At 40.3% G+C, this 23958-nt stretch overlaps 1 protein-coding gene across 1 annotated transcript in view; it reads left to right on the forward strand.

Annotated features, from left to right (window-relative positions):
- DSCAM (DS cell adhesion molecule) overlaps nucleotides 1-23958 on the forward strand; it is a 655321-nt gene that overhangs the window by 371858 nt on the left and 259505 nt on the right. The window contains exon 9 of the mRNA XM_032865305.1: nucleotides 22544-22822. Coding sequence (XP_032721196.1) covers nucleotides 22544-22822 — 279 coding nt within the window. The remainder of the gene's footprint in view (nucleotides 1-22543; nucleotides 22823-23958) is intronic.

The raw sequence follows: 23958 nt of genomic DNA on the forward strand, positions 1-23958 counted from the left end.
ACTTTACTTAGTAACAGGTGCTCAATTAAAAAAAAAAAAGGCCCCCACATGGGTTAAAACCTCAGAAAATAAATTCTATCCAGTGGTTAAGAATTCTCCCCAAAAGAAACCAATCCCAGGGATCAGAAGAATCATGTTAGGTCATGGAAGCCAAGCAAAGACCAGTGATAGAAAATGTGAGGGAGAGGCATCTGGGTAGCTCAGCTGGTTAAGCATCTGCCTTTGACTCAAGTTATGATCCTGGGGTCCTGGGATTGAGCTTTGCATCAGGCTCCGCACTCCACGGGGAGTCTGCTTCTGCCTCTCCCTCTGCCCCTTCCCACTGCTTGTGCTCTCTCTCAAATAAATAAATAAAAATCTTTAAACAAAGGTGGGGGGGAAAGGAAGTGTGAGGGAAGGAGCCGGATGGAAGGAGGATGTCAGGTGCAGCAACCAAATCAGACAGACAAGGGGATGAAGAAAGTAGAAAGACCTCTAGATGCAAGATGACGTTGAAACCAAGCAGATTCCTATGAAACCTATAATAGCCAAGCGAGCAAAGCTGGAGACGTCCCTGGCAGTCTCTAATGGTAGCCTTCTAGATGACAGGTTACATCTCTCCATGGAGCCTCCCCTATAGGAATATCACACACTAACACAAATTTGATCAGGAAGACTTTAACAGTGGGTTTGCCAGGAAGCCTGGAATACTGAATTTGCTAAAAAACTGTGTTCATTGGTGTTGATGAGATGTCTACAATTTTTTTATGCAGATGTCTGGGCAGAAAAGAGAGCATATCCTTTTGGTGAATCATTGCTTCAAAACATGATTTAAAAGGAACATTTTCTAAACGAAATACGGTTGTTGGGTATCCCAGCTTACATTTATTTCATCTTTTCTGTGTTGACAGATGAAACTGTAGTCACCAAAAGAGGAAATTGCAGGCTGGGTGAACAGGGTTAACCCCACATAAGCCTGCGTGGGACATCCCAGGTGAAAGATCACAGTCCCCTTTTATTTATTGACTCACTGGTCATAGCCACCCACTTTGCACCCTAGCAAAGATATTGAATAATTCAGTTTAAGAGGCCACTTGCATTTCTTGCTTAAGATGGCTTCTAACCTTAAATATATAGTAATAATTATACACCACAAACAGTTTTAGCCTTTACTCAGATGTCATTAGAAAGGTTGCAACCAGATTGACTTCTGAACACTTACATTTGAATTTTAAAATGTTTGGAAATGAAATATGTAAATTAAGCCACAGTCCAGTGGCTGGGATTATAGTCTATATATGCTTCTAAAAGATTAATAACCCTTATTTCAATTATGATAGAGATTATGATAAGGGAAAAAATAAGAAATCAACTAAACTGTAGGAAAAGACTGATTTTTTACTTTCTCTGTGAATCTGTTGGAAAGCAGTCTGTTCTTATTTTATTTACATAAATACAGTTCTATTACCTTTCTTGTTAGACTGCACATTGAATATTTTACTCAGATAATTTCAGAGGAGCAAATATGTCGACTCACAAGTTGGTTTCCTTGGAAAGTGGGCCCCTTGTTTCCGTCAGTAATTCCACAAACGGGGGGAGCACATTGTTTTCATCTTGTTGCCCAAGGATTCTCTGCTAACTGAACGCAGCACTGTGTGTGTGTGTGTGTGTTTGTGTGTATGAGTGTGTATTAGATGACATTTGGAAAAAAATACTGTTTCTCTCTCTCTCTCTTTTAAGATTTTATTTATTTATTTCAGAGAGAGACAGACAAGTAAGCACGAGCAGGGGGAGGGCAGAGGGAAAAGCAGCCTCCTGGCTGAGCAGGGAGGCCGACATGTGGCTCAATCCCAAGACCCTGGGTTCATGACCTGAACCCAAGGCAGATACTTAAACCCCTGAGCCACTCAAGTGCCCCTAAACAATACTATTTTTTAGTTGTGTCTTTTTTGCTAATAGTCTGGGATCTTTGATTATTTTGTAGCATTGACTTAGAAAATTTGAAAAACAAAAACAAAAACTTCATAGATCAATTTAAACCCCATGTTAATTATTGATAATGCCTAAAACTTAAGCAGTTCTGAGTTCTGTTAGCCAACCAGAAGCATAATTTGCTGCTCTCGAACAAGTCGGGAGAAATGAAAGTCAAATTCCCTTTTTTCACTTCATTTCAATTTAACAAGCAGGGTTATATTTAACACATTTCAAAGCATTTTCTTTCTCATTTTAGGTGCCACAGTGAACTTGAACGGTGCCTAATTGAGTGTTTTAATTGCTAGGGACCAGCACTGCCAAGAAAGTTAATTGGCTACCACATAAAAATGTCACCTTCTATTTATATTTATATAAAACTTTATAGTTTACAAACACTTTCATATGTGTAACCTTAATTAATGCTCACTGTGACTCTGTAACATAGAGGAAGCATAAGCAGAGAAACAGAACAGAGACTGAGCGGAAGGCTTGCTCAGAACCGTACAGTAACGTCGTCAGCACTCAAACACACGCCTTTAGATTCCAGTTCACCCTGTAGTGTGTTTCAGAAAAGCAATCCACATTGCAGAGCGGAAGCAAGGAGAAATTAAGACAAAGAACCCAGGAAGGGAGCTATTAAAAGTTTAAGGAGATGATTTAAAAAGGAAGGGAGTGAGGTTGTTGATGGCTTGATTTAAGAGAGGGAATGAGATCTTGTTACATGGACAAGCAGTAAAAGGGGGAACAGATTTGGAATGTGAGGGTGGGGTTGGACCCAGGGCCACTCCAGAAGTTCTGGTCTGGGTGACGGAGAGGCTGAGACAGGGAACTCGCAATGTTAGTGGCTTGGGCAAGGCTTACAGATGGGAGGGTTTGGTTGAAAGCATCTGGACCAGCCTCCTGGATTCAGACCATAGGAACTCTGAAATGCAGATCTGGACGGTTCACATTAGTAGAGAGAGGGAAAGAGAGAGAGAGAGAGAGAGTGTCGACACCATAGGTGGTCAAGAGTGTCTGAGAAGCATCAAGCTTTCAGAATTATTTTTCCTGAGTTTTTAAAATAAACATTTGCCAATAACCAGATGAGATGCTGCTGCTGGAAACACAGCAAGGGCAATCATGAGCATCAACTCCTTCCTACTTCTTTTCACCACGGTCTTTGTAGCATTTTCCCTTCCTGATTTAGCACACACCTTTCTCGTGTCTTGCTCTGAAGCAAGGGAAGAATTAGGTGTCATAGGCAGTATGTCCAGCCGAACACTAGTGACCCTCTGTGTTCAGCAGGGACCAGGTTCTGCGCAGTCTGACCTACGGATTCTGCCCCAGCGCTGCGCTTTATCGTAGGCCGCACCTGCTCCGTGACTGTGGCGGTCTGGCAGTGTTGCCGGGGCTGCAGCTGGGGAGGTTAATGCCCAATTAAACATGGGCTCCACTCCCATCTCTGAGTGAGCAACCAGGAGTGCTGTCTGCTAATGACATCGCTCTTCAGGAGCTTCTGATGGCTGATGTTGCTCAGCCTGGGCAGAGGCACAGCTCCATGTGCAGAAACATGGGCAGCGCCCCCCACTCCCACTTCCCATTCCCAATGCTTGCCCCTTTGCTCTTCCAGCTGGAGACCTCCCACCTGTCTGCTGTTCCAACAAGGCTCAGAACCTACCTCGCTCAGGGATGGAGTTCCTCTCTCTTTCTTTCTTCCACCGGCTACTGGAGTCACTTACACATCTGTTGGTAGAACATGTGGTGTTTCAAGCTAGTTTTCTCTTTCTCGTGCCTCATTAAAATTGAACAGTGTTTCATTTAGGGTCCTGTTTGTTGGGTCTGGTGTGGCCCAAGTTGTAGTCATTCACAAAATGTTTATATGGATTTTCAGCAACTTCTTAGGGAAGGTGTAGTTTCTGTTATGAATAATCTGGGAGAAATTAGAAATTAGAAATTAGAAATTTCTCCTCCTGGTAGAGGAATGTAGGGGAAGACATTAAATGTGTAATCCTTTTGTCCGATTTTATGGTTTCAGATGGGAATTTATAGTCCTTTGGTTAGTTTTTTTGAAGATTTTATTTATATTTTTCTCCAAGAGAGCAAGAGAGAGAAAGCATGCATGAGTGGGGGAAGTGAGAGAAGGAGAAACAGACTCTGTGTCGAGCAGGGAGCCTGTTGCAGGACTCAATCCTAGGACCCGGGATCATGACCTGAGCTGTAGGGAGATGCTTAACTGACTGAGCCACCCAGATGCCCCTTAGTTAATTTAATATTCCAGTGTGACAGAAGAAGGCTGATGAGGTGGGGGACTTTCAGCACTCCTCCTTGCTCAACTACCAAGGAACATCCCTGTTTGATGGGCTCACTGACTACATTTACTCCCCTGGCTGAGGATTCACACTCAAGTTCCTGCAAGAGAGAACTACTTCCCTTAGGTTAGGGGGTCAGAATCGAGCTCCAAAATCCCCTGGTGTGTCTTCTTCAGATGGGTTTGTCCTGGGGGTAGAAGCTCTTATAAATCCCCTTCCACTCTAGAAAAATGAAGCTGATACATTTCTTTAAGGAAATCCTTCATTAATTTTTTTTTTAGAAATAATATCTCAAACTGTTTTTCTCTAAGTAGAAGACAAGAAAAAGATTGTGTGTTGGATTTTTTTTAAGTCAAAGATTGCAGTTTCTACTCAGTGAAAATTAAGATTGTAGGAGAAATCATGTTTTGCTCTACTGGTGCTTGTTAAACATGGAAACTTGGAGAAGGAGACAATTAAGTAGAGATGAGAAAAAAGGAAGAATGACAGGAAAATTATTACACCTTCCCTGCGTAGCCCATAATCAGTCTCTTTGCAAATATACACACATGTACGCGTACCTACACACACACATATACACTATAAAAGATCCTCAGGTAGTGCTTAACCAATAATGCTCTGATGATATTTAAAGTCAGCAAAAACCCTTCTCAGTTATTCAAGATCATACAGTAGGATCTTTTGTGTAGATTGGTATGTAACACAACTGTGTAAGTCTGTGCACACGTGATACATGACATAAATAATACGTGTGTGTTTTATTTATATATAACTATAAAACATACTCAGGGGTTAATGTCATGCATACGTATGTGTATGTGTATTATATCCATACATAGATAGACATGAATAAATATAGAGATGCCTACATAGCATAAAGAGATGGTAGAAAGAGCCACAGGGAGGTACATGAACGTGGAGTTCACATGGGTGAGACAACCATGTGATACTCACCTTGCCCATTTTTCCAGACTCTTTTCTGCAGCCGCTTTAGGCACTGAGCCCGTCCTGATTCTGTGCAGCCCTGAGCACCACACAGTTCCTCCTTCTGCTGGATACAAATCTGCCTTCTCTCATGGTTCCTTTTCTCTCTGGTCCCATTTTCCCCTCCAGGGCAGCACTGAACATCAGCTCTCATCCTCCACACAAGCTAAAGGAGGACAATGCTGAGCCTTTGCTTCCAGCAAACTGTCTCTAACGTATCTGTGAGGGTGGACGGATGTGCCATCTCCTCTCAGAGAAACCTAGCCCTCCAGGCATTTTCTAATGCCCGAAAGAGGGGAATGGGAATATCACCACCATCCTGAAGATAAACATTCTTTCACATAACCCGAAGCCTACTGTGAAGTCACTCCTTTGGGCTCATGAACAAAATCCCCCAGAGGTGCTGCTGACTGTCCCATTGAGAACTTCGGTTTTGTCAGTATTTGCTTTATGCCCCATCATTATCATCAGTTTATACATGTTCCACATTTTGCTTTACTTGCATTTATCTTTTTTTTTTTTTTTTTAACCATCCACCGATTTTGCTATCATTCCTTCTGGTCTTGTCCGCACTTATTCATATGCGTACTTAATAGGCTTATTTTTTAATGTATATTTTATTTTTTTTAAAGATTTTATTTATTTATTTGAGAGAGAGAAGAGGTGCTGAGCAGGGGGAGGGAGAAGGAGAAGCCAACTCCCTACTGGGAGCCCAAGGTGAGGAGGCTCGATCCCAGGACCCCAGGATCATGACCTGAGCCAAAGGCATACGGCTAACTTACTGAGTCACCCAGGTGCCCTTAATAGGTTTATTTTAAGTCTACTTTTTATGCCCCTCTGAAGATATACATATAAATATGTATTAAAGCATGAAAAGTAAACCCTTAGGCTTTCCTCCAGCCCTTTGACTCTCTGCACCGTGCACGATGAAGATCCTTGTCGGTGGGCCCATGCGTGATATTAACTTAGTGTCCCCAATGACGGCAGAGCGCTCTCCAACATACCAGTTTACGCTGCCGCCAGCCACCCAGGAGAGGTCACATTTCCCTGTATTTCTGCCCCACATCTCCCCATATCTCTGGATATCATCTGCCTTTCTAAGTGCTGCAAATCTAAAGGGCGTAGATTTTATTTTAATTTGCTTTTCTTCCATTCCTACTGAGCTCGAGCATGACCCTCTTCATATTCTTATTAGATATTTGGGAGTCCTATCTATGAATTTCCTTTGCTTGCTTTACCATCACTCTTCCCACTTCGCTTGGTTCCTTCATGTATCTCTTCTTACATAGAAATTGTTGTGAGTATCTTTGTCAAGACTGTCTCTGGGCTCTCCACTTCAACTTTGATTGTCTTCCACGGGATCTGGATCCAGAAGTCTCTGAGTTCCTGGAAGATCTACTCCAACATTATCTTCGGTACTCACTCTACGTTTATATTTCCGCTGTCCACATTCAGGGTTTCCATGCACACTGAGGGTGGGAGGTACAGTACCAGTAGGCATCAATTTCTTCCTTCTCCATATAGTGAACCAGTCTTCCTAATATCATTTATTAAATGACCCACACTTCCCTCTCTTCATCACCCACCAAGATTCTACTGAGGTGTCTTCAGAGATGATTCTAGTTCTGTGGAAGGTACTGAAACTTTCTCAATGGATATTTTATCTATTTTTTTAAAAGTTTGTCTTTTTCTTATATTTGTGGCACATAAATCTGTCGGTATGTGTTCAATTACATTCAGTAATTGTGTTATGTCTCATCTCTAGGTTTTTTTAAGATCCTTTATTGATCAATTATCAAACAGGTGTTAATGTTACTAAATGTAGTTGTTGATTTACCTATTTTCTGCCATAATCTCTGATTTTTTGTCTTGACTTATATGATTGAAAAGTTTCTCTTTTTGCCTACCTTGTTTTCACATCTTCCTGGTAGATTTTCCCCATTTCTTCAACTCCTGCTTTTCTGTAGCCGTTTGCTTTAGGATGTTGCATGGATCCAGTTTTTAGTGGTGTGTGTATGTGACGTTTGACACATAATTAACACCTATGTGTTTACTTAAGTTAATCTTATATCAAAGCTATGTTGTTCTTCCAATCCAAGAGCATGGGATGGTCTTCCATCTTTTTGTGTCTTCTTCAATTTCTTTCATGAGTGTTCTGTAGTTCCTCGAGTATAGATCCTTTACCTCTTTGGTTTTATCCCCAGGTATCTTATGGTTCTCGATGCTATAGTAAATGGAATCAATTCTCTAATTTCCCTTTCTGTATTTTCATTGTTAGTGTATAAGAAAGCCACTGATTTCTGTACGTTGACTTTGTATCCTGCCATGTTACTGAATTGCTGTATGAGTTCTAGTAGTTTGGGGGTGGAGTCTTTTGGGTTTTCCATATAAAGAATCATGTCATCTGCAAAGAGAGAGAGTTTGACTTCTTCATTGCCAATTTGGATACCTTTTATTTCTCTTTGTTGTCTGATTGCTGTTGCTAGGACTTCTAATACTATGTTGAACAAGAGTGGTGAGAGTGGGCATCCTTGTCGTGTTCCTGATCTCAACAGGAAGGCTGCAAGCTTTTTCCCATTGAGGATGATATTTGCTGTGGGTCTTTCATAGATAGATTTTATGAAGTTCAGGAATGCCTTTCAATGGACAAATGGATAAGGAAGATGTGGTCCATATACACTATGGAGTATTATGCCTCCATCAGAAAGGATGAATACCCAACTTTTGTAGCAACATGGACAGGACTGGAAGAGATTATGCTGAGTGAAATAAGTCAAGCAGAGAGAGTCAATTATCATATGGTTTCACTTACTTGTGGAACATAAGGAATAACACGGAGGACAAGGGGAGATGGAGAGGAGAAGGGAGTTGAGGGAAATTGGAAGGGGAGGTCAACCATGAGAGACTATGGACTCTGAAAAACGATCTGGATTTTGAAAGGGTGGGGGGTGGGAGGTTGGGGGATCCAGGTGGTGGGTATTGGAGAGGGCACGGATTGCATGGAGCACTGGGTGTGGTGTAAAAATAATGAATACTGTTACGCTGAAAAAATAAAAAGTTAAAAAAAAAAAGCTATGTTAGATTTTAGATCTATCAATAGTCCCATATTTTCCATTTACTCTCTATTTCCTGTTATCTGCCTTTACCCTGTACCAGGTAGACTCACTCAGATTTACAGTATGATCTGTTTATACTAAATGGTCACATATAAATATATACAATCGTATTTTCATACATAGGAAGCTCTTTTCCCTAATTATTCAGTTCAGTCACAGAATTTGTTATTTTTTTCCAGAAAGAATTACTTATTTGTTATGTATATTAATCTAGGCATGCAGAGAAAATACCTTGGTTTTTCAGACCAGAATTTTCATGTAGTCTTGGAGTGATGACAACATGTGGAGGATTTCACTCTGTATCCATCATTCACTCAAAGACTCAGAACCTGTAACTGCTGAAACCCACCTCATCTGAGTCCTCACCAAGAAAACACTGAAACGAAGCAGAGAGTGGTGCACAGACACACAGCTGTCCTAACTGCCTGGAAAGCCAGTTCTGCAAAATTATGCAGATGTGAATATTGTGTAGATAGAACGCAGAGGGACGATTATGTTATCTGTCTGTTTTCGGGCACTGAACAATACTGTTCCTTCATTATATCACTAACTCAGCGCCCTGAAATTTATCAAAGTAATTGAATTGACTTAGAGCTTTACTGAAATAGTGTAACTACCTTTTTATCCCCTTGTTTCACTATGACATATTTCAGCATTTTTTTAGAGGGAGGGAGAGAGAATCCCAAGCAGGCTGAATGCCCAGCATGGAGCCTGGTGAGGGTGGGGCTCTATCTCACGACCTTGAGATCATGACCTAAGCTGAAATCAAGAGTCAAATGCTGAACCAACTGAGCCACTCAAGTACCCCATATTTTAACATTTTGCTCAAGAAATGCAGCAACTTGAAGTCAGTTGTAATTAATAACCAAGTTTCTAAAGAAGGATGACCTTTTCTAAGTGTCATGGAAGATAATTCTCAAGTAAATAACCTTTTATTACTGATAATCCTTGTAAGAAAAGCTGCTTGGGAAGCGGAGCTATGTTTTAAAATGAATGCCAGTCCTTTTATGAATCTTGCCTATCTCTGTCATGTAGCCTTTCTGTCATCCCCTCTGGTTAGAGTCACCTGGCTTTGCTTCCATCGACACAGACACAAGTAAAATAATTGCAACCCATCTAGGTGAGTCTTTTCTCTACCTAGATTAGTGAAACACAAGCTAGGTTTCATTTTCTTTCTTTCTTTTTTTCTCTTTTCTTTTTTTTTTTTTTTTAGCATGTTCCAGGATTTTATTTTGTTTTATTTTATTTTTAAACTTTATTTTATTTTTTTCAGTGTTCCAAGATTCATTGTTTATGCAGCACATCCAGTGCTCCATGCAATACATGTCCTCCTTAATACTCACCACCAGGCTCACCCAACCCCCCCATCCCCCTCCCCTCCAAAACCCTCAATTTGTTTCTCAGAGTCTACAGTCTTTCATGATTCATCTCCCCCTCTGATTTCCTCCAACTCACTTCTCTCCATCTCCCCATGTCCTCCATGTTATTCCTTATGCTCCACCATAAGCGACAACAATATAATAATTGACGTTCTTTGCTTGACTTATTTCACTCAGCGTAATCTCCTCCAGTCCCATCCATGTTGATACAAAAGTTGGGTTTTCATCCTTTCTGATGGAGGCATAATACTCCGTTGCATATATGGACCATATCTTCTTCATCCATTCGTCTATTGAAGGGCATCTTGGTGCTTTCCACAGTTTGGTGATTGTGGCCATTGCTGCTATGAACATTGAGGTACAGATGGCCCTTCTTTTCATATCTGTATCTTTGGGGTAAATTTTCTTTTTAAAAAATCTTATTTAAATTCAATTAATTAACATATAGTGTATCATTATTTTCTGAGGTAGAGGTCAGTGATTCATCAGTCTTATATAATATCCGGTGCCCATTACATCACATGCCCTCCTCAATGCCCATCATTCAGTTACCCATTCCCCACCTCCCTTAAAGCAACCCTCAGTTTTTTCCCTAGAGTTAAGTGTTTCTCATGGTTTGTCTCCCTCTCTGACTTCCTAGATTTCATTTTCCTGATGCCATGATGACTCAAATAGCTTTTCTTTAACTTTCAGAGATGCAAGTTAGTTTGGGTTCATTAGAAAACTACTCGGTTTTATTACCAAGTCATTCTGTGTAAACTTGTTACTGCCCTGAACCAGGGGAAAAGTAACCTGGCTTCCTCCTCAGTCCAAGGTGACTCTAATTATTAAAAACAGAAATTCTCATGAATTCTTAAGTTGTTCATCATTTTTAAATGTTAAAGAAAGTGTTTATTTCAGCATGACATAGCTATGGCTATGAAGCACCTTCTATGAAGAAACATCTTTCATGACTAGGGAGTAGAATCTCTCCCAAAACCACCCAGATCCTTCCACACAGCCTGTTGTAGCCATTGGTAAAAAGAGCAGAGATGACCTGTTCTTCCTGAAAGTGCTTTTGAAGGAAATGCTGTCATCCTTCTCAGAGATGGTTTTAGTGTTTTTCCCTCCCCAAATTCCATGCAATTTCTCTTTCCTCTTCTTTATGTGTGACTTCTAACTTTCCAGCTGATGGGAACAACAACAGTTCCTGTTTCTCATTATAATTCTACATTATGCCTTAGGATTTTTTTTTCTTCCTAAAATGCTTTAATTATATTTTCTCCCATGGGCTTAATTGATAATTTTTAACCATTCTGGGGGTAAAAGTTATTTTTCTTACCTTTCTACTTATGTTGTCCTATTTATGGTTCTATGGTTCTCACAATCTATAAAGTCCAAAGTACTTTGTTTAGAAAATCATTATAGAAGAGTTACTTGCCCTTGTCTCTGATTTATTCCAAAGTTACACTATTTTTGTGTCAGCTGAACCACTCTGTTGGCTCGTGTTCAGGTTAAGGAACTTATGCTTCAGATGTCATCTGCTGGGAACCCTTTATCTGGTGCATGCAGGGTGTGTATATGGTTGGGCTCCCAGACATATGTGTGTTCTGATTTACATTTACCATGCTCTCTAGTATTTCTGAACTGACACTTTCGGGAGTTCTTGAGCTCTGATTCTAATATTAGCACTGAATTCTTACTTGCTTTAGTTCTGTTTGACGTATTTTAGTGAGCTTATGAATATGCCTCACCTCATATGAAAGACACAATTTCAGTACTGGACATTGGCTGAATTGGAGACACCTAAATCAGTGCAGACAATCCACCAAATAAACACAGACTTCTTTTAAGGTAATGAGCAGTAATCTTATTTCTGAGATTTATTTATTTATTTTAGGGAGAGAGAGAGCGAACGAGCACATGAGTGGGGATGGACAGAGCAGAGGGAGAGAGAAACAGAGAGAAAGAGACTCCCCACTGAGCACGGGGCCCAGTGCAGGGCTCATTCTCACAATCCTGAGATCATGACCTCAGCTGAAACCAAGAGTCAGATGCTCAACAGAACCCCCCCAGACACCCCAGTAATCTTAAAATTACACTTTCAAACTATTTTTCCTGGCTTCTATCAATGACAGAATATTTCTACTCTGCAGGAGAATAGGAAAATACTATCAATCAAATACAGAGGGATCTTATTAAAAGAGAACCCAGCACACATGATGTTTTTCTTCTGGTCACAATTTGAAATGAATAATAACAAGACGGTGGATGGATGGATGGATGGATGGAACATGTACTGGCAGTGTTACAAACAGATTTGGTTTTGTTAGTGACAGTAGATCAATTTCATCTTTAGGTGAGGCAAACTTGCAGGCTCAGCTCTCTAGAAAGCAGTCTCCGAAAGAGAATTTGGTGTGCACCCAACAATCAACACTGTGGAAGGAGGGCAGGGAAGAAAGACTGGGCACAGGGAGGAGGTGCGGTATGACACAGTCTGATGACAGCCATAGCATCCCTGCAGGGAGATCCCGAGAAAGAAGGTTCCTTCAGAGCTGTTGTGAGTTTGGGCATAATTTCCCTCTTCAGTCAGTCATCAGATGTAGCCACCCCAGAAAGAGCCTGTCCTTTGAGAGGCGGCTCTCTGTACCTGGAACAGTCTTCAGAGTGGCTGATAACTAAAGAGTGCTACCTTTCATCACTCCCAGAATCTGGGAGACACATCCTCTCTTGAAAAAGAATCTGGGCCACTTGTCTCCATATGTATCAATTTCTGCCACTCACATAGATGCCAAACAGCTAGAGATATGCATCTTAAACACTTTTCCTAAAAATATCTTTTCCTTGTATTGATCCCTCTTTCCATAATGACATTAGTCCAACATTTCAAATAAGAAACAAAAAGGGGAGCGCCTGGGTGTCTCAGTCATTTGAACATCTATCTTTGACTCAGATCATGATGCGGGGTCCTGGGATGGAGCCCTGCATCTGGGCTCCCTGCTTAGTGGGCAGCCTGCTTCTTCCTCTCCCTCTACCCCTCCCCCTCATGCTCTCTCTCTTGCTCTCCCTGTCAAATAAATAAAACCTTTTAAAAAAAGAAATGAAAAGGATCACAGTGTATGATGATAGTCTAATCGAACTAGACTTTTGTCATCAAAACAATTTGTAAGCCAGAGAACTTCTTTAGTTCTTTGATTCCTATGATTTCTTTAATTTATTTGGGTAATATCTGTGCCTTTACTGTTAATGGGCTGGAGTCAGTGGGAGGACCAATAACTATGGCACAGCAGCAGGTAGCAGATGTCTTGAAAAGAAAGTAGCACGGGGTGAGAAATATTTCAGCTCACTGTGGGAGAGCGGTGGATAGACAAATAAGAAAAGCACTGATTTCCACATAACACCATCAGAGAAATATGCATGTGTGAGATCTTTTAGAAATAGGGAAGATGACATCTAGCCAGTTCTGGTGGGGAGGTAGGTTGGGAAGTCTGGATTTTGGAAAGCTTCCAAGAGAAAAGGAATGGAGTCTCAAAGGGATCTGGAGCCTCAAAAGGTCTCCGAAGTAGCTAACAACTGAGTGGAGTGCTCACATCATAAGATGGTGGGGGTGAGAATGGTGTCCAGGTGGGCTGGGGGGCAGAAGTAGGGAATGGGTATAGTTCCCTACATGCAGAGTCAATAAGGTTGAAACAAAGAGTCTCCAGTAGAGGCAAGCAGCATGAGTCAGCGCAGAAACAGGCATCAGATCTTGTAATGTTTGTTAATTTCTACTTGATCCTAAAATGGTGAGGCAGGGGGATATGAGCAGAGGAACAGGCTCACAACTGTGTTTTAGGACATTAATCTGGTTAAAGTATCCAAGACGGGTTACAATGCAGAAAGATTAAAAAAATCAGAGAGCCCCATTTTAGCACAGTTGAAAAAGTTTTAATAAAAGGTGATGGTTGTGTATTTGGAAGAAAAGGAGCCAGACCAGGAGATACTGAGAGAGGAAGTTGAAGAGACACAGCAGTCCGCTGACGGTGGCTGGGGAAAAGAGAAATGCACGACTAAGAAGGCTTTTCTTACTCTGAGCTTCCTGTAGCTGGGAGGTTTTGTGACAGGAAGAGAGCATGGAAGATGAAGCTTAAAGTGAAACCCAGTACATTTGGTTTGGGATTTGACATGCTTCTGGGACATCAAGATGAAGATAGTAGCAGACAACTAAACAAGCAGGCCTGAAACTTGAGAAGAAGTTTAGTTGAAAATATAGATTGGGGAATCAGAGGCACGGAGCTTACATCCAGAGTGGGGGGTAGATGAGGTCATCAGAGAAACAGGAAGGAAGCAAGGCCAGGACAGGGTACCGGGGAATGGTGTTTCCACCAGTGTAGGATCAGTAGGCTTCCAGTGAATTGCTGAACCACTTATTTAAGGTTTTTAACCTCTTTATAGCTTGTTGTATGAATTTTTGGATGAATGAGGCACCCAACTTCATTGTCCTTTTGCCATGGGATCTATGAACTCATAGTCTTATAAAACACTTGTGTGTGTGTGTGTGTGTGTGTGTGTGTGTGTGTGTGTTTAAAGATTTTACTTATTTATTTGACAGACAGGCAGAGAGGCAGGCAGAGAGAGAGAGGAGGAAGCAGGCTCCCTGCTGAGCAGAGGGCCTGATGCAGGGCTTGATCCCAGGATCCTGAGATCACAACCTGAGCTGAAGGCAGAGGCTTCAACCCACTGTTAATTTCATTAACAATATATAAATTTATATATTAACAATATATAAATTTACATATTAACAATATATAAATTTATATATTAACAATATACAAATTTATATGTTGTTAATGAAATTACAATTATCATCATATATATATAATTAGAATTAAGTTTGTTCAATTATTAGTATGGTAAATATAATATATATTAATAATTTTATATAATTATTAGTGTGGTATGGTATGGTATGGTATGGTATAGTATTAGTATGGTAAATATATTATATATATAATATATATTACTATGGTAAATATAATATATATTAATAATATATTAATAATTTTATATGATTATTAATATATATAATATATTACATAATATATATTATATAGAGAGAGAGAGAGAGACAGACAGACAGACAGACACACCTAGAAGGGCTTTTACAGGAACCCACATTTATGTGGACATGTGGTAGACTCTGATATCTTAAGCATCTTCTGGCCCCAATAACCTTCTTACTCCCAATCATGCCCTCCTGAATTTGGCCTCACACCCATCATTCTCCAGCAGACACAGGCCCAGCACTAGCAATGCAATTCATGGTGCATTAGGAGCAGCTCTAGCTCAGGAGATCAAGCTCACATAACTGTTCTCAATCGGCCCAGATGGCCATACTGAAGAAGCAAGGATAGGTTTGAATTTATCTCCCCAACTCACCCTACCAGTAGGAGGTAGTGAGCTCAGTGGGACCTCAAGTTAGAAGTCCTGAGCCCTTACACTAATCAGACCATGAAACACAGCCTTACCTTTGTCCTCATCATCATCTCATTATTATATTCTGGATCTATTTCCCTTTCCACTCATAACTTCAGGCTTATCTAATGTCCAGAGTGTAAACACATGTTCATTGTCACCTTTACAAGGTATTTTCAAAAACTATTATGCAGTTAAATGTACAAGACATTATTTATTCCTCTAATTGTGGGAAGTAAAGATAAATTCAATACGACTTCTGCCTCCTGGGTCACTCTACTTAAGGAAATATGCATGTGCACAGACTGCCATACTCACATTATACTCACGTGCCATCCTGGATACTTTATACTATAGAATCTTGAACAGTAGACTCTTGGAGTAGGTGGTGAAGAGTTTAATCATGTTGTTGAACAGAGTAGAGAACTATGTGGCATAGGGATAGTAATCTATAATTTTGGAATCCAATGCATGTTGTCAAATAGCAGAATTGGACAAATAACAGGTCTTTGGGTGGAAAGATGGTTGAGTGATGTACTTAACTCACAAGTCACACACACACTCATCGACCTTGTGATTTGAGAGCCACAGCTTTCATTTCAGGGGACAGTATGGGCCTGGAAGCCTCTGCCCATCCTGGGCATGTCTAGTGGGAGTACAGGCACCAAAGATGTCATTGGGACTGAACTCTCAGAAATCAGCTGTGGGATTCATATTCCCATAATGGGCAGGATTCACAGATTCAAGTTGTGGACATTTCATGAAGCATGCAAGGTATAAAACACGAAAACTTCTTGAAGGACAAGAAGAGAGAGCTTGTTGGATGGAATGGGGAAAAGGAGCTGGGAAGATGAGACTATCCATTGTTGTAGCCCAGAACATTGGCTTAAGCCAGGCTCTTTGAGCAGTCTGAGAGCAGGCGCTGTCAACCTGGGGACTATATGGAGGACCAGGGCATTAAGGTACCACTAGAGAAGTGATGATGAATGTGGAATTAATGAAATTATACACAACAGTGTCAGTACAGCCTCTGTGTGTCTCAACATCCATGTAATGTATTTGATTTTTTCCCAGTGAACTGTGGGCTCTGGGTCAAAAAAAAAAAAAAAAAAGGGAGAGAGGAAAAAAAATGTAGGGAAAGGAAAGAGAGAACACTGCAAGCTGAGCAGCTTCTGTGCACCCCCGGTCCTCTGCCTGTACATTATAGGAAGCCCCCACCAACACTCATGAATTGTGTTCCTTGTCATCACTTTATGCATGAAGAAACAGAATCGCAGACATAGAGAAAGTGGACCAGGAAGACACTGCAAATTACCCAAGTTTGGCTGACACCCAACTCATGTTTCATTTCCTATGTCATACTTCTCTCTGGGAAGAAAATAAAAGCTCCCTTTTTCCCCTGTGGGGAAGAATATACAGTTAATTCTTGAGGGACAAGACATAGAAATGTCTTAGCCTAACTCAACATTCTCGTTAAGGATTTAGAAAGAGAAAGAGTTGAAATGAACATTTGGCTGGATTCACTGGCTCCCAACTGCCTAGGAGAGAGGAGCCCCACTGGCACAGAGAATGGTATCAACAGACCTGGTAATCAGCGACATTTAGCAGGTATTTACATGCTTCGTGTAGGAAGGTTATGTCCCAACCTGTTGTAGGCCACACTCCAGATTTTTGTCCTCTGATATTACAAGCTTGCACTGTCAACAAGATTCAGAGGATTTACCTTAAGAAGTGAACTAATGAACGAGATAAAGCAAGCAGTGTGTCTCAAACAGGGTGTTTGGCTTTAGCAAGTCATTATGAACATTTTTGTTCTTGGTTTACTTTTTGCTTTGGTTCACTTGGTTTACTTTTTGCCTTCAATTTTATAACTTAGGCATGCAAAATATAAGATTTGGGGTACTTTAAGAAAATTTAGGGGGCACCTGGGTGGCTCACTCATTTAAGCTTCCGCCTCCACCTCAGGTCATGATCCCAGGATCCTGGTGTCCAGCCCTGCATTTCTGAAAGTTGTATAACGATTAACAGTTTCATAGACTTCATGCTTTTGTTTTTTAAATTCTATACAAGAATTAGAAGTGAATTTACACATAAAAATTGCAATAATACAATATTCTATATTTGCCTTTACTTTTACTAGAGAACGGCATACTTTCATATGGCCTTGTGTTATAGCCTAGTGTCCTTTCATTTCAACCTGAACTAATTTCATTAATATCTCTTGTAGGACAGCCCTAGAAGTGAATTTCTGTTATGTTTATCTGGGAAAGTCTGTCTCTCAGTTAGAATGGCCAAAATTAACAAGACAGGAAACAACATGTGTTGGAGAGGATGTGGAGAAAGGGGAACCCTCTTACATTGTTGGTGGGAATGCAAGTTGGTGCAGCCACTTTGGAAAACAGTGGAGTTTCCTTAAGAAATTAAAAATAGAGCTTTTCTATGACCCTGCAATTGCACTACTGTGTATTTACCCCAAAGATATGGAGTGAAAAGAAGGGCCATCTGTACCCCAGTGTTCATAGCAGCAATGGCCACAATCACCAAACTGTGGAAAGAACCAAGATGCCCTTCAACAGACGAAGGGATAAAGAAGATATAGTCCATATATACAATGAAATATTACTCAGCCATCAGAAAGGGTGAAATCCAACTTTTGCATCAACATGTATGGGAGGAGATTATGCTGAGTGAAATAAGTCAGGCAAAGTCAATTATCATATGGTTTCACTTACTTGTGGAGCATAAAAAATAACATGAAGGACATTATGAGAAGGAAAGGAAAAGTGAAGGGGGAGAAATTAGAGGGGAAGATGAACTGTGAGAGACTATGGACTCTGAGGAACATGCTGAGGGTTTTGGAGGAGCGGAGGGTGGGAGGTTGGGTGAGCCTGGTGGTGGGTATTAAGGAGGGCACGTATTGCATGGAGCACTGGGTGTGGTGCATAAACAATGAATCTTGGAACACTGAAAAAATTAAATAAAATTTTAAAAAATAAAAGTTTAAAAAAACCGTCTGAAAGTGAAGGGATAGAGAAGCATCTGTTGTGCCAATGGGCCTCAAAAGGAGGCTGGGGTAGCGATTCTCATATCAGATAAATTAGATTTTAAACTTAAAACTGTAGTCAGAGATACAGAAGGACACTACATCATTTTTAAAGGGTCTATCCACCAAAAAGATCTAACAATTGTAAATATTTATGTCCCCAATATGGGAGCATCCAACTACATAAGACAACTGTTAATCAAGATAAAGAGTCATATTGATATGAATACATTAATAGTAGGGGATCTTAACACACCACTCTCAGTAATAGACAAAAATTTCTTTTTGAATTATAGTTTTGCTGGGAGCAACATTCTTGGCTGGCTGTATTTTCTTTTAACTTTTTAAAAAAGATTTTATTTAGGGGTTGCCTGGGTGGCTCAGTGGGTCAAGCCTCTGCCTTCAGCTCAGGTCATGATCTCAGGGTCCTGGGATCGAGTCCCACATCAGGGTCTCTGCTAGGCAGGGAGCCTGCTTCCTCCTCTCTCTCTCTCTACTTGTGATCTCTCTCTCTGTCAAATAAATAAAATCTTTAAACTTTTTTAAAGATTTTATTTATTCATTTGTTTATTTATTTATTTGTTTATTTAAGAGGAAGAGAGAGAAAGAGAGAGATATGGAGAGAGAGCACAAACCGGGAGAGAGGCAGAGGGAGAGGGAGAAGCAGGTGCCCCATTGAGCAGGGATCCCAATGCAGGGCTTGACTCCAGGACCCCAGGATCATGACCTGAGCCAAAGTCAGACACTTTGGCTGACTGAGCCATCCAAGCATTCCTTGGCTGGCTCTATTGTAAAATGTTTTTGATACACATTTTTTCCATTTAAAACATTAAATCTAACTTGTGATTTGGAGTATGTAACGAAGTACTTACTTTAATTATATACTGTGATTGTGTATTAGCTGTGAACACACTGGCAATGAAGGGCAGTGTCCCCCCAGCTGCTGTGCATGTTGTGTTCTTCTGTCTACTCTTTATAAATTTATGTCTGGTCCCCTTGTTTGTAAACTCTGCCTTCTCACTGAGCCCATATGAGCATGTCTGCATTCTCAGCCTTGGGTTTAGGCTAAGAATGAGACATCTGAGTGTTGTGATAGTCCACAACACTGTGTTGAAAAGAAGGGATTCCTGTTTGAGAGTTGAGAGTTGAGTCACTCTCAATTCACAGTTGAGAGTGAGCACATGGGCTTCCTGATGCTTGTTTTCACTGCGTTGGAGGTGTAGGTCTTTAGGCATGGGTCATCAGGAGTGCTGCTCTGGGGTTCAAGTTTCTGAAATTTACTCCTGGGACTATGATCATTTCCCTTAGAATTCTATAAACCAATGAATTCCAGAAATTTTGAAAGGGTAGAATTTGTTTTTGTTTTCTTTTTAAATGATGATTCTTTTTGGAGAACCTCAGTTAAGCATCCAACTGTTGATTTAGGCTCAGGTCATCATCTCAAGGTCATGAGACTGAGCCCCTGGTTGGCTGCACGCTGAGTGTGGAGCCTGCTTAAGAGCCTCCCTCCCTCTCTCTCTGCTCCTCTCCCCACCCCCCCACTCAGGTGCACTTGCCTCTAAACTATCAAACAAATAAATGATTCCTCAGTAGCTACTTCTTGCCTCTGTTCTTGAAAATAACACACACCTGCTCTTTCTCTGTTCTACAACTTTCTTTTTCTCTCAGAAACAGACATTCTTATATTTAATAATCATTGATATTCTACATCCTACATATTATGTTCTCATTGAATAGATTGAGAGTATGCTATGTCTTAACTTTTTTTCTTGATCTGGGGAAAAGAAAGTAAATCCTTATATTTTCCTTCTCCCTACTATAACTGTAGAAATGGAGTCCTCTCCCTTGCCAAGTGATCTTTCAACTTGACCATTTTGTTTTTTCCTTTCCTTTAAGGCTCACAATTTAGAACCTGTGCTAAACAAGGGATTCAGGTGTCCTTAGAAGTTTGTGAACACCCTGCTAACTCATCCATGCTACACAACAACCCCTTCCTTCCACACATAAAGAAACAGAGACACAGAGTGGAGTTGAAAGCGTTAGTTAGTTGCACAGCTGGATTTAAACCCAGGTGGTCTGGGTCCAGAGTTCTCATCTTAAAAACAAAAATGATCTGCAATTCAGATAACAAGCACCAAGCTTAGTTTGTCTGAGTGCCTAGATTTGTCTAAGTAGACTGATAACCAAGTTTTGATGTGTAAGGAACCAAACAAGAGTTAATGTATTTAATTATTTAAGAAAAGGTAGTTTATTAAGCGTTAATAATATGTACACCAATAGTAAATATTTATGTCATTTGGGGCAACAGAGAAATACAAGCACCTTTGCTACAAGTTGGCACTTTTCCTGCCTAATATCAATTGTGAATAATCATAGCCTAATCCAAACTGATCTTTTCTACCAGACCCAGGTAGAAGCTCATCCCAAGACTTTTTTCTCCTAGTGTCAGATCAACTCACTGCAGATCCAAAACTCTAACTCCCCATTGAAAATCAGTAAACTGTCAGAAGTCAGCAATTTTGACATGAAATGCACTGGCACCTTAAGTTGTTTGGTGTTTGTTTGTTTGTTTCTCTGGTCACACCTAACTTGAGCCATTGACTCACAGACCATCTAACTCTGGCTGTGTTTGCAGTTCTGCGTTCTTACTCCTAAATGCTTTTGAAAGCATATGGTAATAATAGTAGTAATAATAATATTAAATAGCAGAGTAGCCACAGCTTTGCTCTGTTGACCTCCACTACCTATGACTGTATATGAAAGCTCCACCAGACAGAGGCTGGTGTATTATGTTTATTGCTGTGTGCCCGGCACACAGGGTCGTCAAACACATACCAGGAGCTCAATGAATGGTTTCCATTCAGATTTTTCTTTTTTTCTTAAGATTTTATTTATTTATTTAGTTGACAGAGAGAAAGAGACAGAACAAGTGGGAACACAAACCGGGGGAGTGGGAGAGGGAGAAGCAGACATCCCTTTGAGTAGGGAGCCCAATGCACCTGGGATCATGATCTGAGTGGAAGGCAGACGCTTAACGACTGAGTCACACAGGCACCCCTCCATTCAGATGTTTCTCAGCTTTATCTCCTAAATCTCCCCCAAGCTGATTATTGAAATGTACCTATAATTGATTAGTGAACAAATTCTGCAGATACCCTACTATTTACTGATTTAATTCTATGAAATCATCTGGTACAGTAACTGGTTCATATTAAGTTATTGCGTGCTTAATTATTGCAGTTGACAGTTTTGCATATTTCCAAGTCTCTAAGATAAAATTGATAAGGTCTGAGCTCTCACTCTTTAGTGAACTAGATTTATGGCCAAGGGCAAGGTCATATCTTTAAGAACCAGTTTCCCCCTTTACAAAGTGAAACTACGCATAACAACCCCATAGGGTTGATAGGAAGATCATATTGATAACTTGCTCATGACCCCACCAACCATAAGTGACCAAGTAGGATTCAAAGTTGGCTTCTCTGGCTCCAATTTAAGCATGATATGACTGTGAAATCCTGTGACACCATCTAGGATGTTCCTGAGAAAAATGGTCCTGAGGTGAGAAGGTGAAGAGGAGTTTATCAGGGAAATTAAATCAGAAAAGCGCTTTCCAGACTGAGCTTGGCTGTGTCCGTGGCTGGCCAGGTTGAAGGCTGTAACCTTATCCTCACTGACAACACATAACAGCACAGAAAACTGACCACGGATCAGTTCACCATTTAGTGTGGAATGTGCAAAATTGAGGAGTACAGAGTAAAGATGTGATCATCCTCACATAAAATAAGTCTCTTTCATTGACACTTGCTATTTGTTGGATGTTAGTCCGAAGGAAAAAAAAAAAGTTTAACAATGAAATTAGAATCCCTTCTTGAACAAGTTTAAAGTACGCCTATTAGCAAGCCATGGAATGCATTAAAGGGGGAATGGTAATGATTGTGCTAGTATTAGAGAAGCGGGAAAGAAATCTTTTCTTATACACATAATTTTCAAAAAAGCTTCTAAGGAAAACCAAATCCAAATGCCTCTTTCACAGCATTTACATGAAGAGTGCAGAGTCAGAAATATTTTCATTCAAAAATGATTATTTTCTAAAAGTTTATCGAAATAAATTAAGCGTGTTTGCCGAGGTACAAATTAGGCCATGATTTTCATTTAGAACGATGAGAAAAATCAAGTAGTGGGATAGCACAATTTCACTCTTCTCCTACTTTCTGTATTTACATTCTACAGCAGCGACTGTGTTCCTCTTTCAATGTCATGCAAGAGGGTGTAGGAAGAGAGAACGGAGAGCATGCACGCGGCTTGTTACCCACCTTCCTCTCTTACGTGTTCTCTTCTTTCTTTCAGTTCCACCTTTTATCCAACCTTTTGAGTTTCCAAGATTCTCCATTGGACAGCGGGTCTTTATCCCCTGTGTTGTGGTCTCAGGGGACTTGCCCATCACGATCACCTGGCAGAAGGACGGCCGGCCAATCCCAGCAAGCCTCGGGGTGACCATCGACAACATTGACTTCACAAGCTCTTTGCGGATTTCCAATCTCTCCCTCATGCACAATGGGAATTACACCTGTATCGCCCGGAATGAGGCCGCAGCGGTGGAGCACCAAAGCCAGTTGATTGTGAGAGGTAAGGACAGGGACATAGGATGCGTGGCATCAACGCAGCCAAGTTCAACAATGCTCACAGAGAGCGTTCGCTTGAAATAACAGGAAAAAGAATAAGAATTCATAGAATTTGTTGTCATCCCTCTAAAATAAACCCCACTACAAACTCTACTAACACCAAACCAAGATTTTATTTACCTAAAATATGGAGCTCCAAGTAATTAACAACTAAGAAATGTGTGCATGAAGAGGTGGGAGTAGGGTTTAATGAAGGAGCTAGGCTTTCACTACATTGGCCACAAAAGTTCATAAGCTCCTGCTGTATTGTGTTTATTCTATTTAGCACTTTTTATGATATTATGTTTTAGGTTATGGCTTTAAAAATGTCAAATATTTTTTGTCAGATCACACTTTTTCTAAAGATTCATAAAACAGTGACTTTTTTAATTCGTTTTACTGAAGTACAGTTGATACATAGCAAAAAGTAGCTTCTTGTATTTTTTTTTTTTGTTTTAGCTTTAGAAATGTGAAGATAGTTTCAATTTAGAAATCTGTTTGGCTCCTCTCTTCTGTTTGGCATTACACCTCTCATTAATTTAGGAGGCTATAACAACATTTATTAAATCAAACAAAACAGGGGATTATTTATTTAGAAATTAAAATGGGCTAGCTTGTAGAAGATATTGGCAGGGGACTCAATGCATCTAAAATGTAAGCATTTGTCTTATTTCAAATCTGTATTCTTGTCACCAAATTCCCAGGAACACTTTACTCTTCATCTGCAAAATGAGCAGCTAGTATTCTATAAAGTCCGTTGGGCACTGACATGTGGTTTTATGATTCTCCAAGAGCTACATGCATTCATGCTCTAGTATAGTTTTTACCCACATTGCAAAAGCAACTGTGTAAAATTAAAGGCTTATGTTAATGTTGATTATTTGCATTTTTAAGTTTCCAAATATTGGGCTCTCAGAGTAACTTTTAGAAGAGGTTGATTTCCATTATTTTCCAGATAGTTGATAGATCTGAGCAGATTCTTTCTGAGCAACAGATTCCTATGTCCTTCCTTAATCTTTGGACCGTGTCCTCATGACATCTCTCCCTTTCTGGCTGAAGAGTAATATGTACTTGCCAACAAAAGAGACTGAAGCATATTTA

The sequence above is a fragment of the Lontra canadensis genome, unplaced genomic scaffold (genome assembly GCF_010015895.1).
Source record: "Lontra canadensis isolate GAN:19392208 unplaced genomic scaffold, GSC_riverotter_1.0 scaffold29, whole genome shotgun sequence".
NCBI classification, from domain to species: Eukaryota; Metazoa; Chordata; class Mammalia; order Carnivora; family Mustelidae; genus Lontra; species Lontra canadensis.